The sequence below is a fragment of the Aquila chrysaetos genome, chromosome 10, assembly GCF_900496995.4.
Source record: "Aquila chrysaetos chrysaetos chromosome 10, bAquChr1.4, whole genome shotgun sequence".
Lineage (NCBI taxonomy): Eukaryota > Metazoa > Chordata > Aves > Accipitriformes > Accipitridae > Aquila > Aquila chrysaetos.
The window spans coordinates 18507055-18520598 of record NC_044013.1 but is presented as its reverse complement, the minus strand read 5'-3'; the positions used below and the strand labels follow the sequence as shown (position 1 = coordinate 18520598).

General features: G+C 41.0%; 1 protein-coding gene across 1 annotated transcript in view; it reads right to left on the bottom strand.

Moving 5' to 3' along the window:
* The window catches only part of DNER (delta/notch like EGF repeat containing), a 134376-nt gene extending 124011 nt beyond the window's left edge, over positions 1 to 10365 (bottom strand). The window contains exon 1 of the mRNA XM_030028859.1: positions 9982 to 10365. Within this exon, the coding sequence (XP_029884719.1) occupies positions 9982 to 10245 (264 nt within the window). The 5' untranslated portion in view covers positions 10246 to 10365. The remainder of the gene's footprint in view (positions 1 to 9981) is intronic.
* Positions 10366 to 13544: the final 3179 nt, after the last annotated feature.

Sequence of the window (13544 nt, the reverse complement as noted above, 5' to 3'; positions counted from 1 at the left end):
CTACATGGCCATCTTTACTTCCTTCTGTTTAATAATGTTCAGTTACATTTGCCTGAAAATTAGATTACAATAGAAGTACATGCATATGGTCAATCACAAGTTATTAATAGACTCCTAGGTCTGTATGAAACCTAAGCAATATATTTTGGGTTCCCATTACTGAGATTCATTCATTAATTTGATTTTGATAAAAGGTATTTAAGAATTTGTCTAATTTCTTCAGCAGAAGAAACTATACATCTGTTAAAATGTTTAAAACAAAAATACAAATAAAAATTGCATGAATTTTTACAGATTTGCTGAATTTAAAGCACAAATCATTAGAGCTGAATAAGAACTGCCATCTAGTTTATGGTGATAGTTACTGTCCTTATTGACAAACGCCACTACCAAATACTTCAAAGGTAGATCACTGCAACGTACCAGTTATGGAAAGTTACAGAAAATTGTTCATATATTTTCCTCAGCCACATTAGTTGATTATTAGCTGATGCCCAGAAGAATTTAACCGTCTCATTCCTGTTGATTCTTTTTAAGCATTGTCCTTGTCACAAGATTACCTTTTATTCAGACTCTTCTTGTTTGTCTCTGTATAAACGTGAATAAATTGTTTCTCCCAGGTTATTCAAATCTTTCCACACCTACTAATCACTTCTGCTACCCTTTCTCTTGGTTATATCTATTTCTGCCCTCTCTATCTTGTAAGGAAAGTTACCTGAACTTGATTTCAGGGGATTAAATACTGTTCAATCATAGAAAGGAACAGCATTCTAAAACAGCTTCTGTTTTCTTGTGACGTTATCTGCACATCTTTAAGTTATTTGCATTTGGAGCATTCAGGCTCAGTGAGGATTATTCAACATAACACCACCAGAACATACGGGTCTTCCTCCCAAATAATCACAGTTTATTTAGAATATGCATGGTTAGCTGAAATTATTCCTTCTCTTGTGCATTTGTCAACAACAAGCTTCAGCTTTATTAGGTCCCATACAAATGGCCACATAAGGGCAACCTAGACTGAAAATAAGGCTTGTTGTAAAGGAAAAGGAATCATATCTTGTTACACTTTTTACAGCTACTCTTCCTGAAGATACCCAAGTCTTCTCGAACTGACAATACGGTTGCTGTTGTAACTAATACATGAAGTACAACAAAGTTCCCAAAATCATTAACATTCAGTGACCTTGTCTCAGTATAACAACCCTACTTTCACAGTCAAATTGAATCCTGTTCTTAGCTTATTCAAGAGCACCTTGTTCACAAACACATTTGCTACAGAAGTCTTTGAAATACTGATCATTGATCTATTGCCCCTGCTTCCAGTAAGAAAGAACATTACGAAACTAAATTAATCTGTAGACTGCTAGCCTGAATACTTGCCAGACAAAGAAATAGTCTACATGGTTGATTTATTCAGTTATTTTTAATAAGAAGGCTTTTTTCCTTACAATTTACATATATTCTGACAGGCCACTGACATGTATAAAAGTGCTTTTCACTCAACAATCTTAAAGCCTTCATACACATTCACAAATTAATCTTTTGAACCCCCAAAATTATCTGAATTTATAGAGGAGAAATCTAAGTAAGAAGGTGCTAAGAGTTTTGCCCAGCATGACTCAGCAAGGCAGTGAGAATTCCAAGCACCAAGCCCTGGTATTCCCATTCCTAGTCACAACGTATCACTTTCAGGCCTTTCTATAAAGTTTACAGCTATTTTTTCAGGTTTACAGCAGAATATAATACTAAATAATACAGTATAATTGTTATACTTACTACAGCCTGTATAATTGTAAAACAAACCAAGGCAAACTTGAAAAATAATATAGGGCAACAGTACATACTGCTGAACTCAAAGTTTACATATGTGGCATACAAATCAGCTTTTGAATGCAAGAGTACTTCTTTGTAAGAGATTACACTCAACCAATAGAACAAATTAGAGTTTTCTTATCAAGCAAACATTACTTTTCTCAATTTATATCTTGATGTGCATTTCCACTCTTACAAAACTGTTGGAAAATTGCAACAATTGTATTGCAGTTTAACAACTTTTTCCTAATAATACAATTATAATTTTTGTTTTGTGTAGCTCAAGTTGATGAGTGACAAGTTTCTCTCCAGAGGACATTTATTTCAGTGTTTATATTATTCCTGTAAAATATAAATTGACAAAACCATATAGAAACAAAAAGTTGAACAAAACTATTCTTTTTTGCTTAAAAAAGAGAGAACCAATTAAAGACTCTTAATAAATGATGCTCTACAATGTCAAATGTGTATACTAAACTGCTTTTACTGTCAAATTTTGACTTAAATGCCACTAAGAAATTTTTAATGAAATTAGCCCTACTCTTGCCAAGCACTGTGCTTTCAATTGACATGGATGCACTTTAAATATGTGGGGATCACCACACCACAGACACCTCTAGGTAGGTTCCTGAGCTCAGTTCACCCATATCAACCAAAAGTTTAAAAAAAAAAAAATTGTGGATATTATTGAGGCCTTCCCTCTAATGCAGTTGTCAAAAGAACAGGTAACCTCTCAGCATACATAAAAAATGGGATTTAGCAAAGTACAAAACAGACTATATTTAGATTAACCAGCAACCAACAGCTCAAGCTATTCGGCTCAGAAAGGACACTGCAGAAAAGAAAAATATTCACTACATGCACATGGAGAAAAAAGTGGAATAACTCACTTTTAAAAGGGAAAAAAAAAATAACAACAGGGAAAATCAATTAAATTGAAAGACAGAAAATAAAAACTAATAAAATTATGTTTTCCATGCAATTAATCTGTGGGATTCAGTGGAACATAAATGTATCACAGCCAAAAGGAGTTACCAGGAATGAGGGACTTGATATTTAACAAGAACAGAGTGAGCTACGAGAGCAAGTACCAAAAACCAAAAAAACACCAACCTATGTTTAGAGTTAAGTGGACACTGTTTCCAGGAGACTCGTGTCTGCCTATTAAAATGGAATTTCTTGCATCATCATCTAAGATTTTTGGTCTCATGATCCCATGATCAAGCTGAAATCCTGCTAAATGCCACTTCTGAAATCATTGATCTCAAGCAAGTACTTCTGAGAAGGGCAGTATGTAGAAGATTCTATGAGAGCCCTCAAAAAGAGGGGAGCATTTCTACCTCTTGTAATACTGAATCAACTCGTATAACTCCAGTATTTCAAGCAATATTCTTGTTTATTTGTTTTCCTGACCATATTATGTTGTTTCTTATTTTGTATTCAAGATAAAGCATTCTCCTAGTACATTGGGAACCTGCTCCACTAAAGAGGATTTCCAGAGCTACATATATACAAATGACAACATCAAGTTAGGTATTTCAAAGGGAAGTAAAACAATGCTAGTTTTTAAACAGATACCATTATAAAGTAATTCTCTCAGATCAAAGAACATAAACTGCAATGAAATATGACATATGAAAAGCTGAAGCATCTTAGTATAGCATATCTTCTATTATTGTTACTTTACAATCTTTAATCACAAAAAATTATTAAAACCAACACTTGAAACTTTCACTTATATGATGGAATTTTTCAGAACCAAATAATTTGCACTACACAATGACCTGACTAGCATTTAAGAAGAACTATTTTGAACAGATTTAAAGGGAGTATTTCAAGGCATTAAAAGAGAGAATACAAAGATTCACAAAGGTTAGTGTGCAGGTGATACCCAAATAACTACTACTTATTGAGACAGTTTGGGTTATTACATTATTCCAGTTTTATTCTACAGAAATTTACAATAAATTTGTTTAGATCCCATGGCAAAAATCACAGCACAATTCTTTATTGACTGCTTTGGAAATTGCTGAATTATAGCTCTCTCGCTAATATATTTTCACTATATGCTTCAAGGCAAGATGCTAATTTGAAAAGTTTAAATTTCTGACTGGAAATATATTTCTACTACACTTAAAGAAAAGAGATGTTATAATAGCTAAAATAAATTGGGTGAAGAAACTATTTTTCACATTCATATATTCTGTGCTAATGTTCCCTATATTTGATACCTCCCATTGAAGTTCTGCAGAACTTCACCAGTTCCACTGCAACCATGGAGATCAAAGTTCATGAGGTACCTGAACAACACTTCACTTACAGATCATAAAAACTCACAGAAAACAAATAATATCCATCCTGTGTGACATACAATTATTACCTGAAGAAAAAAAACTCAACAATGACTATGAAATGTGAGCATACTAATTTGTAACTAAAGGAGCTGTAAACAAAGTAGCTTGAACTTATACTAAGGATTTTTCAGATATCTTATCTAATAGTAATATTGCCATCTTAGAACTCCTACTTGCACTGCACACAAATTTGTCGGCTTCCAGGTACAGACTAGACTTCATGTAAAACATATATGTATAATAACATGGAAATAATTTAAATATCCAGCAAAGGGAAGGCAGGAACAGGACAAGAACAACAGGCAAAGACAAAATCTAGGAAAAAAGAAACAAACAGGTGTGTGTATATACAGAATCACAGAACGGTTTAGGCTAGAAGGGACCTGAAGGAGTTCTCTGGTCCAACCCCTGCTCAGGCCAAGGCTAGTGCTAGGCCAAGGTGCTCAAGGTCTTTGCCACTCAAGCCCCGAATCTCCAAGGATGGAGATCCCACAACTGTTCTAAGTGTCTGTTCCAGTGTTTGACCATCATCGTGAGGAATTCTTTTCCTTAGATTGAACTGGAACTTCCCTTACTCTAACATGTGTCACCTCTCATCCTTTCACTGACCGTGTCTGAGAAAAGTCTTGCTTCATCTTCTCCATGACCACCCATTAGGTAGCTGAGAATGGCAATTAGTTCCCCCCCTTAGCCTCTTCTTCAAGAAAAACAAACCGAGCTCTCGCAGCCTCTTCTCACGCACAGTATATGCATCAATGCAAATCTTTAAATTCTGCAATTTGAACGGGCTGCAAGAGTTAGCAGTGTTAGTCAGCAGGAAGTGACATGGTGCCTCAGAACTCAAGCTAAACTACATCCAAATAAAACAAGAAAATTCCAGGGCATCTGCTAACTATACAATTTATTCTTATTAAAAATAAAAGAGCAAACAGAGTGGTCACATAGAAAACACTTGCATCACAATAACCACATAATCTAAGTATATACCCTTCATTAATGAGTACAGAATGGAAAAAATAGCATCCTAAATATGCTAGAGAATTCATTATGAATTCAAGGATTATTTAGAGACCTTTCAGAAGGCATGTCAGCACTTAATAGAAAACAGGATCTCATGAAGAATTAATCAGGATACTGACATGAAGACGATTTAGCAGTTAGATTAAAGGATGTCCTTTTACACAGCACTGTCCAGTGCAACCTGAAATAACCTGGCCAATGAAATTTTATACTACTTATCCTGAAGCACTGGACCAGTGAGTCAAGAAACAATAATTCTTCTCTGTGCAGCAGTTTGCTAACCCTGGATTTTTGCATTCAGCATTAAACAGCACGTTATCAGAGATCTATTGAGAACACAAATAAATTGAAAGAAAAAGAAACAAAAACCCAACACAGGATAAAAAAAATAGAAGCAGGGGGCACCGAGCAAAAAACTGAAGTCACTGCAGTATAGTCTACAAAGGTTCAAATACCATGATCAAAGAGAAGAACAAATTCACCTGGCATTCAAAAGCACAAAAAAAGGGAGAGAATGAAGAAAAACATAATCAGGCAGAAATTCAAGAAGGGAAATAAAAAAAAAAAAATAATTCTAAGAACAAACTTTAAAAGATAATCTTCTACCCACTTGTATTAGTTTTTGTATTAGTTCCTTCCTTGACTTTTTTAAAACTCAGGTTACACCTTTCTAAAATTCCCTTTTAAATAAGCTGCCCACAATTACATTTTTAAAATATTTTCAGTTATAGGTGTGGAAAGATAGCCATTAGAGTGAATACAACAAATCCTCCCCAAGACCAAAGAGATCGTTTTGCTACTAAAATAGTAATTTCAAAACTAACTCAAAAATGCTATTACATCAGTGGCTACCATGCCACGCTCAGAAGTGGAACATCCAGTCATCGCTAATAAGACTACGTAGAAGAGAATTGCTGCAAAGTCAGAATGCTGGTTCAGTATGCTTGGACGCTGCTTGTTTTCTAGCTTTGATTACTGACACAATCTACAAAATAACTAAAAGCATATTAAAAAGCACCAAAGTAAAAGAACAAGGGAAAATTATCAACCAAAGGAGAGAAGAAAAAAATAAAAAAACAAAACACAAACAAAAACAAGAGAAGCAATTAAACAAACAAAGCATGTGTGGTAGTATTTTAAAATACATTAATAAATCAATGTGACAGTCTTTTAATGAAATTAACACTAGCATGGAACCAAATAAACATCATGCAATTTAATGCAATTAGTTAAATTCAGATTCTGTATTTTTAAGCAAATGACCAAGTCTATCATGAAATTTTTAATTTCCTATTTAGTATGTCTCTAAAATTATTTCATAAGGCACTAACACAAATCAATTTTTACATAAAACTTCCCTGATCAAGAAAAACAATTTTATCGGATTATGCACATCATTAGAAATAACAAAGTAGCCATTAGACTAGCTGTGACTAGCTGTTAGAAACAAAGGTTAAAGATTGCTTTTCAAAGTAAAATATAAGTAAAAATTTGGGGAATATAAAGTTTAGGGAACTTTAATATCTGTTACTCCATTCATCAAATTCTCTCAGTGTAAAGTTGAGAGTTGGCCAATTTCAAATTCCTGCAATAAGGCAGTTGAATTCACTATAATTTTTGTACAATTTCCTTGGGAATACATGTGATTTCTTTGCTCAGACTAAGATGCTTCAACACATTAATTCTATTTCTTCTTCACAGAGACTAGAAGTATGGTAAAGAGAAGTGGGAAAAAAAATCACAACCACAAAAAGAAATTGAGTTAAATTAGAGCAATGTCCCACAATGCAAAACCAAATAATCCATAACAAAACAAACCTGAAGTCTGCAAAACAAAGTATATTCAAACCGTAAGCAATGTGAGATCTATACACATGCATTATTCACGCGATGGATGTACTAAGAGGACCTGTAATTTCTGTTGTTAAATAAATTATGAGTTACTAAAGCAATTATAATACAAGATCACGGAATTGGCTTAAGGCCAAGTTAAATACGTCACTTGGTGATAGAAAAGCTCTGGACTTTTAGAAGCATCTCATGTCCATGTGATGTCAGTTTTATTCTTTTCCCGTGCCAGCACCAGCATTGTCAAGTACATTAAAACAAGTTACAGTAAAAACTTCAGTAACAAAATTTGTGGGCAACCTCCAACTTTGACTGTTAGCAACCCCTCTATGTTATCAACTTGACTGTGCCCGGTTGACTTGTAGGCACATTTAGGACATTTTTTTCTTCATTCTATGTCTCAACACATCTGAGCAGAATTAGCGAAATTTTGCATTCACTACAACAGGTAACATGAAAGTAATTCTGTATTTTTAGGGAAGTGAGGTTCCCAAAGAATTCTAGCTCCATCACAAACTCCAAAAATGCAAACTTACCTTCCATGATCTGGGTATTTAAGCATAATAATTCCTGTTCTTTTTTCCCCTCTTGGCATTCCCCTCTGCAAGTCCAACTGTTCAATAACAACCTCAGCAGTAAGATGAAAACCCCCTGTTTAGATATATCCCAATGATCCCCTGATCTAGCCCATAGTTTTTGCATAACCCTTAAGGGATACGAGAAAACATCCTTACAGTTATTTATTATCATTGAATTAGAAAACATGACTGTTTTTACCTTTCTTTGTAGAAGTTTAAGCCGTTACACATCTATTAAGCTGTTAGGCATCTGAACAACAGAGCAACACAAGAATTAATGCATTTGCACAATATGTATTTATTTCCTGTTCTGATAAAATGAGCAAAACCTCAACTATGGATATATTGTGTTTATATTACCCCTTTAAAAAGCCTGCCTACCCTCTAGTTAATTAAAGTTACATTTCAAAACCATATTAACTTTTCATAGCTAACTGGCATCCATACTTTAACAGCTGACATGATAGCTGGAAGTCGCATTCATTTTTTTATCAGTTTTCCTTGCAAGGGTCATTATTCGGTATTTTATAAAAAGAAACAAAATGTATGACACTGTAAGCCTCCTCTTATTAGTTAATAAAAAGCATAACTGCTATGAAAATATTGCCTATCTCTTTTATTAGAAAAACAATTAAATCCAGTTCCCCAGACATAACACTTCACAGGAGGTATGATGCCAGCAAGCATTACATTTTACTAAATCTTTAAAAGGGGCATTAATCTTTCAGTCATGGATCTCAGACACTTAAGTCTAACAGCAAAAGGCAGAAGCAAACACGCAGCGCTCTCTTTCTCTTTTTGTAGTGATAGAAACATAGTAAACTCTTAAGAGGACAAGAGCTAAAATTAGCCAAAGAGAAATCTATTTAATCCACTTTCATCGCTCTGATTTTACAGAATCTCATTAGCGTAAATATTTTCATTTTCATTGTTACACTTCTGAATCAGCTGAGACATTTCAAGGCAAGTGCAGAACTCCGTGCATAGTGCTCCTACTTTACAATGACTTTTATACTCACCTACACATTAAGTCTTCAGTGAATGTATTATCCCTTTCATCTATTCAACAGTATAGTTCAGATACTACATGACCAAGGAAGGAATGTTAAAAAAAAAAAAACTAAAAGCAGACTGAATTTACTTGAATTCATTTGCTTCTGTGTCAAGTTCACTTAAAACAGAGAGCATTAATAAAGAAATGGTAGCCAATCCATATAGCCTTTTGTACCCTGCTGTCACAGAAAGTAACCCATCATATACATATGCAGGAAACAAACCTCTTTGTCCCTGCACTTGCTTTTCCTTATTTGAAGACACGGAAGACTAGGGATGTGTGAATTTGTGACCGTGATAGCAAAGATTTTCATCCTTAATGCTAGAGACAAAAAAAAAAAATTTACAATCTTCAGGTGACAATAATTCGATTGTATTATTACATTAAATCGCAACATGACCAAGCACGTTAGAAAGGTACTGCTTACTGCCTCTCCCTATTTTAGATCATTATCCCTACTCCGAGCATTCCAACCTTTCAGAATTCAAAATCAATCCAAGAAGTGCCTGAAACATGGGAGCAAACACTCCTAATCTATCAAAATGACCACCAGAGAGACGATTTAATGATTAGTATTCAACGCAATACAGCATCCACTTCCAAGGACCATCCTTTCCACTTTAAAATAAGTCAGTACTAAATAAACGGCGAGGACTGGACGGTCGGGGGTGGCTACAGTACTGAGATTAACCTGGCAGGCACTGGCTGAGCTCAGCCCCATCCTCAGTCACCTCTAACCGAGCCCCTCACACGCCGTCGGTCCGTTTCAGGCCCGAGCGCGACGGCTCTCCCCTCGGCTCGGCAGCCAGCCCGCGGCACGGCTCCAAGCCCGTCCCTCGCAGTACCGGCACCCGCTTTAGGCGTCCGGCGGCGCGAAGCGCCGCCAGCCCCTCGGAAAGCCCGGGGGAGAGCCGAGGCCGCCGCGCGCAGCCCCGGCTGCCCGCGGCGGCCGTTAACGGCACCAACGGCTGCCGCGCGAGGAGCCGGCGGGAGGGAGCGGCCGCTCGCGGGAAGGGGAGGGGGGGGACGCCGCCGCCTGCCGGGGGAACGGGCACCGGCCGCCGCTGCGCGCCTCCCGGGGCGGACGGGCCGGCAAAGAGGCACCGGAACGGCTCGGCGCGGAGCGAGGCACGGCGGGCAGAGACGCCCGCAGACGGGGTCGGGTGAGGCGGCCCGAGGACGGGAGGGAGCCAGCCGCAGACCGAGCGGGGACACCCAAGGGCAGGGACGGGCGCAAGGACGCGGGGCGGGAGAGAGGCGCTGAGGCGGGGACACCCCGGGAGGCGCCGAGGGCTCTCGGCGCGCCCCTTACCTGGCAGGAGGTGCCGGTGACCCCCGCGGGGCAGGCGCAGCTGTAGGCGGCCGGAGGCTGGGGCAGGAGCAGCTGGAGGCGGCGGGGCGCGGCGGGGCCCCGGGCCGGCACCGGCGAGCAGGTGCCGTTGTTGCGGCAGGGCTGGCTGAGGCAGGGGTCCCGGCCGGGGGGCGCGGCGGTGGCCGGCCCGGGAATGCAGGCGCGGCGCTGGGCCAGGGCGAGCAGCAGCAGCAGCGGGAGGAGAAGCGGGGCGGCTCGGGGCATGGCGGCGGGGCGTCCGGGCGCGGGTGCCGCTCCGCTGCGGGCACCGGCGAGGAGAGAAGGAGGGGATGGAGGCGGCGGCCGCCCGGCTGCTCCCTACCCCCGTTCCCCGGGCAACGTGCGGGCGGGGACTGGGCGGGGAGGAGCCGGCCGCCGCGCCGCCGCGCGCCCGGCAGGGGGCAGCCGCCCGCCCGCCCGCAGCGCGGCCCCGGCCCCGGCACCGGCCGCGGAGGGAGGCGGCAGCCGGCGGCGGCGGGCGGCCGCGCCGCGCCCCGGGCTGGGGCAGCCGGCCTGGGCGTGTAACGGGCCGGGGGGCAGGCTCCGGAGGGCGGCAAGGCCGCCGTTACTTCGTCCCTAGAGCCGAGGCTGAGCTCGGGTCGGAGCGGACGGGGCTGCGCCCGCGCCCCATCTCCCCCGGGCCGGGGAACGGCGGCCGGGCTGCCCCGAGCTGCTCCCCCGGGCACGGGGACCGGCGCTGTGCACCGGCCACGCCGATTTAAAAGGGGAGCGGTGCGTTAATAAACTGCCCGATAGGCGTTGCTGACCTGTCGGTGCCGCCGGTTGGCGCGACGGCTGTAAGGCACAACGCAGCAGCCCTCGGCTCCTCAGCGCAGGGCGGGGGCTAGCGCTGCCCTGGGTTAGGCAGCCACCCTGAAAGAGAAACTGCTCGCTCGGGACGATTCACCGTTTGCTTCTTACTGACTGTTTCACAAGTGTCATCTGCGGATAATTAACACGTTAAAGTTCTATCGAGACCGAAGTAGAGGCAGAGGGAAGGCATAAAAATGAATCCTGTTATCTCTCATATTGCAAAAAAAAGCGGCGTGTTTTCTCAATTGAGGTTATGTACGGCTGATTTTTAAAAATCGATTTCTATTTTGCTAGTCTTTCAGGGATTTTTTTACTGCCTCTGATTAGAACTAAGATAGATGGTCTGTAAATCAGTTAAGGGACAGCAGGAAGATAATCCACATTCTCTGGCCTTCTCTTCATTTGCTTCTGCAAAAGTGAAGTATTCAAATCTCTCGTAACTAACGACTTCTCACATCGCTATCATAGGATACAGGAGGATTACTGGCAGCAACATGCTACAGTTTTCATAAACCTTCACACTTCACGTACGGCTGAAGCCTGTATCACGAGCAGAAATAATTAGTGATGCAGATTGAACTGAGAACTCATCAAGGTTTCCAGCAGCCTGAACACGATACTCGATACCCGGCACCCAGGCTGGAGTGAACTGTCACTGCTCCTCCATCCATCACCCCAGGAGCCCCTGTCCCCCCGCGGCGGCCAGTTCGGTGCCGCACCGGCTCCCTCTGCTGGGGCTGCGTCCCGAGCACTGGAATGACCCCTTCCTTCAAACTGATCTCATTTACTTTCCCCCGGCCCCCGACAACGGTGGGTTCTGACGTTTACTAAAGCCTATAGGCTCTGTGGAAATACAAATTAAAAAAAAAAAAAAAAAAAAAAAAACTTAATTCAAATATATATAACTAAGTTGTTTCTTTATTTCACAACTATCTTCTCCTTAAGGTTACTTTTTCTACCAATATTTGTTCATCAGAGCCCTTCACACGCTGAGACAGAAAACCTGCTGTGTTTACCAGACCAGTTTATCATCATCTTTTCTTTACTGGTCATTATCAAATGCTGTATCTTGGTGAAATCCAGGAACTAGGAAGATATTCTCACAATCTGAAACTGAAATACTACTTACTGTTCTTTAAGCATGGGTTTTGCATCAACCAATTTTGCAACCATAAGAAACATATTCTTGTTAATTTGCTAAGCTTGTTCATAAGAATGTCGTAGAAAGCAATGCCAAAGGCCTTGCCCATGTCAAGTTATAATAACTGTTTTTTCTTCTATTCCATTCACAAGATCTATTGCCTTGTTCTATGAGAAAATAATTTGGTTTGACATGATTTGTTCTTGATAAGTCCACAGAGCCTGCTACTTGTCTCCTTGTTATCTTCCAAGTGCTCTGAAATAACTTGTATACGTGTCCCAGGTTGCTGTGGCATTTGGTGTTAAAGCAGCTGGGCTGCAATCCTCTCTGTCTTCCTTCTCAATAAAAATGTTTGTCCTTGTGCTGGTTTTGGCTGGGATAGAGTTAATTTTCTTCACGGTAGCTAGTATGGGGCTATGTTTTGGATTCATGCTGAAAACACTGTTGATAACACGCGGGTATTTTTGTTATTATTGAGCAGTGCTCACACAGAGCCAAGGCTTTTCTGCTTCTCTGCGAGTAGGCTGGGGGGGGGCACAAGGAGTCGGGAGGGGACACAGCCGGGACAGCTGACCCCGACTGACCCAAGGGACAGTCCAGACCATATGACGTCATGCTCAGCATGTAAAGCTGGGGGAAGAAGGAGGCAGGGGGAGGACGTTCAGAGTTAAGCGTTTGTCTTCCCAAGTAACCATTACGGGTGATGGAGCTCTGCTTCCCTGGAGATGGCTGAACACCTGCCTGCCCATGGGAAGTGGGGAATGAATTCCTTGGTTTGCATTGCTTGTTTTGCTTTACCTGTTAATATGTCTTTATCTCAACCCATGAGTTTTCTCACTTTTACCCTTCTGATTCTCTCCCCTATCCCACTGCAGGGCTGGGGGTGAGCAAGCAGCTGCATGGTGCTTAGCTGCTAGCTGGGGTTAAACCATGACAGTCCTTTTCCAATCTCCTACAACTTCACCCTTCCACACAGGACATCAGAGATAGTTAATAACTAGCTTCAGCCAGTTCTCTAAACATCTTATAGAACCAGACAATCTGAAAAGACGTTCTGCTCTCTAACCTGACCCATCTTTCTTTTCGCTCAAGCTCTTCTGGCTGATGCTAATTGTGTTGACCAGCTGACAGACCTTCATAACAAACAGGATGCCTGAATAGACTGGTTATGTAGTGCCCCTATTTCTTAATTGTTCTTGGTACGCCCAAAGGGTTCAGTAATTCTGATGGAACTGTGGTCTATATCTGAGGCTTTTCAGTAGTAAGACAATATAGATAAGTATTGGAAAAGATGGTTTCAAGACTGACAGCTAGATCAGATAATGAATTCTGTTGATGTAGTAGCATGGTATTTGCAGAAGAGATCAACTTTAAAAATAAGCTAGTCAACCAACAGAGCAGGACATAACACAGTGTTCTGAGTCACATAGGACATAAATATATCACATGTGTTTCCTTAGCATTTTACAAAATATATAAGCAATGTTTGCATTATAATTGCCATTTTCATAAGGAAATATTTAACTGTACAACAGAAAATATTATGCTTACCTAATTAGCTAGTGATTTT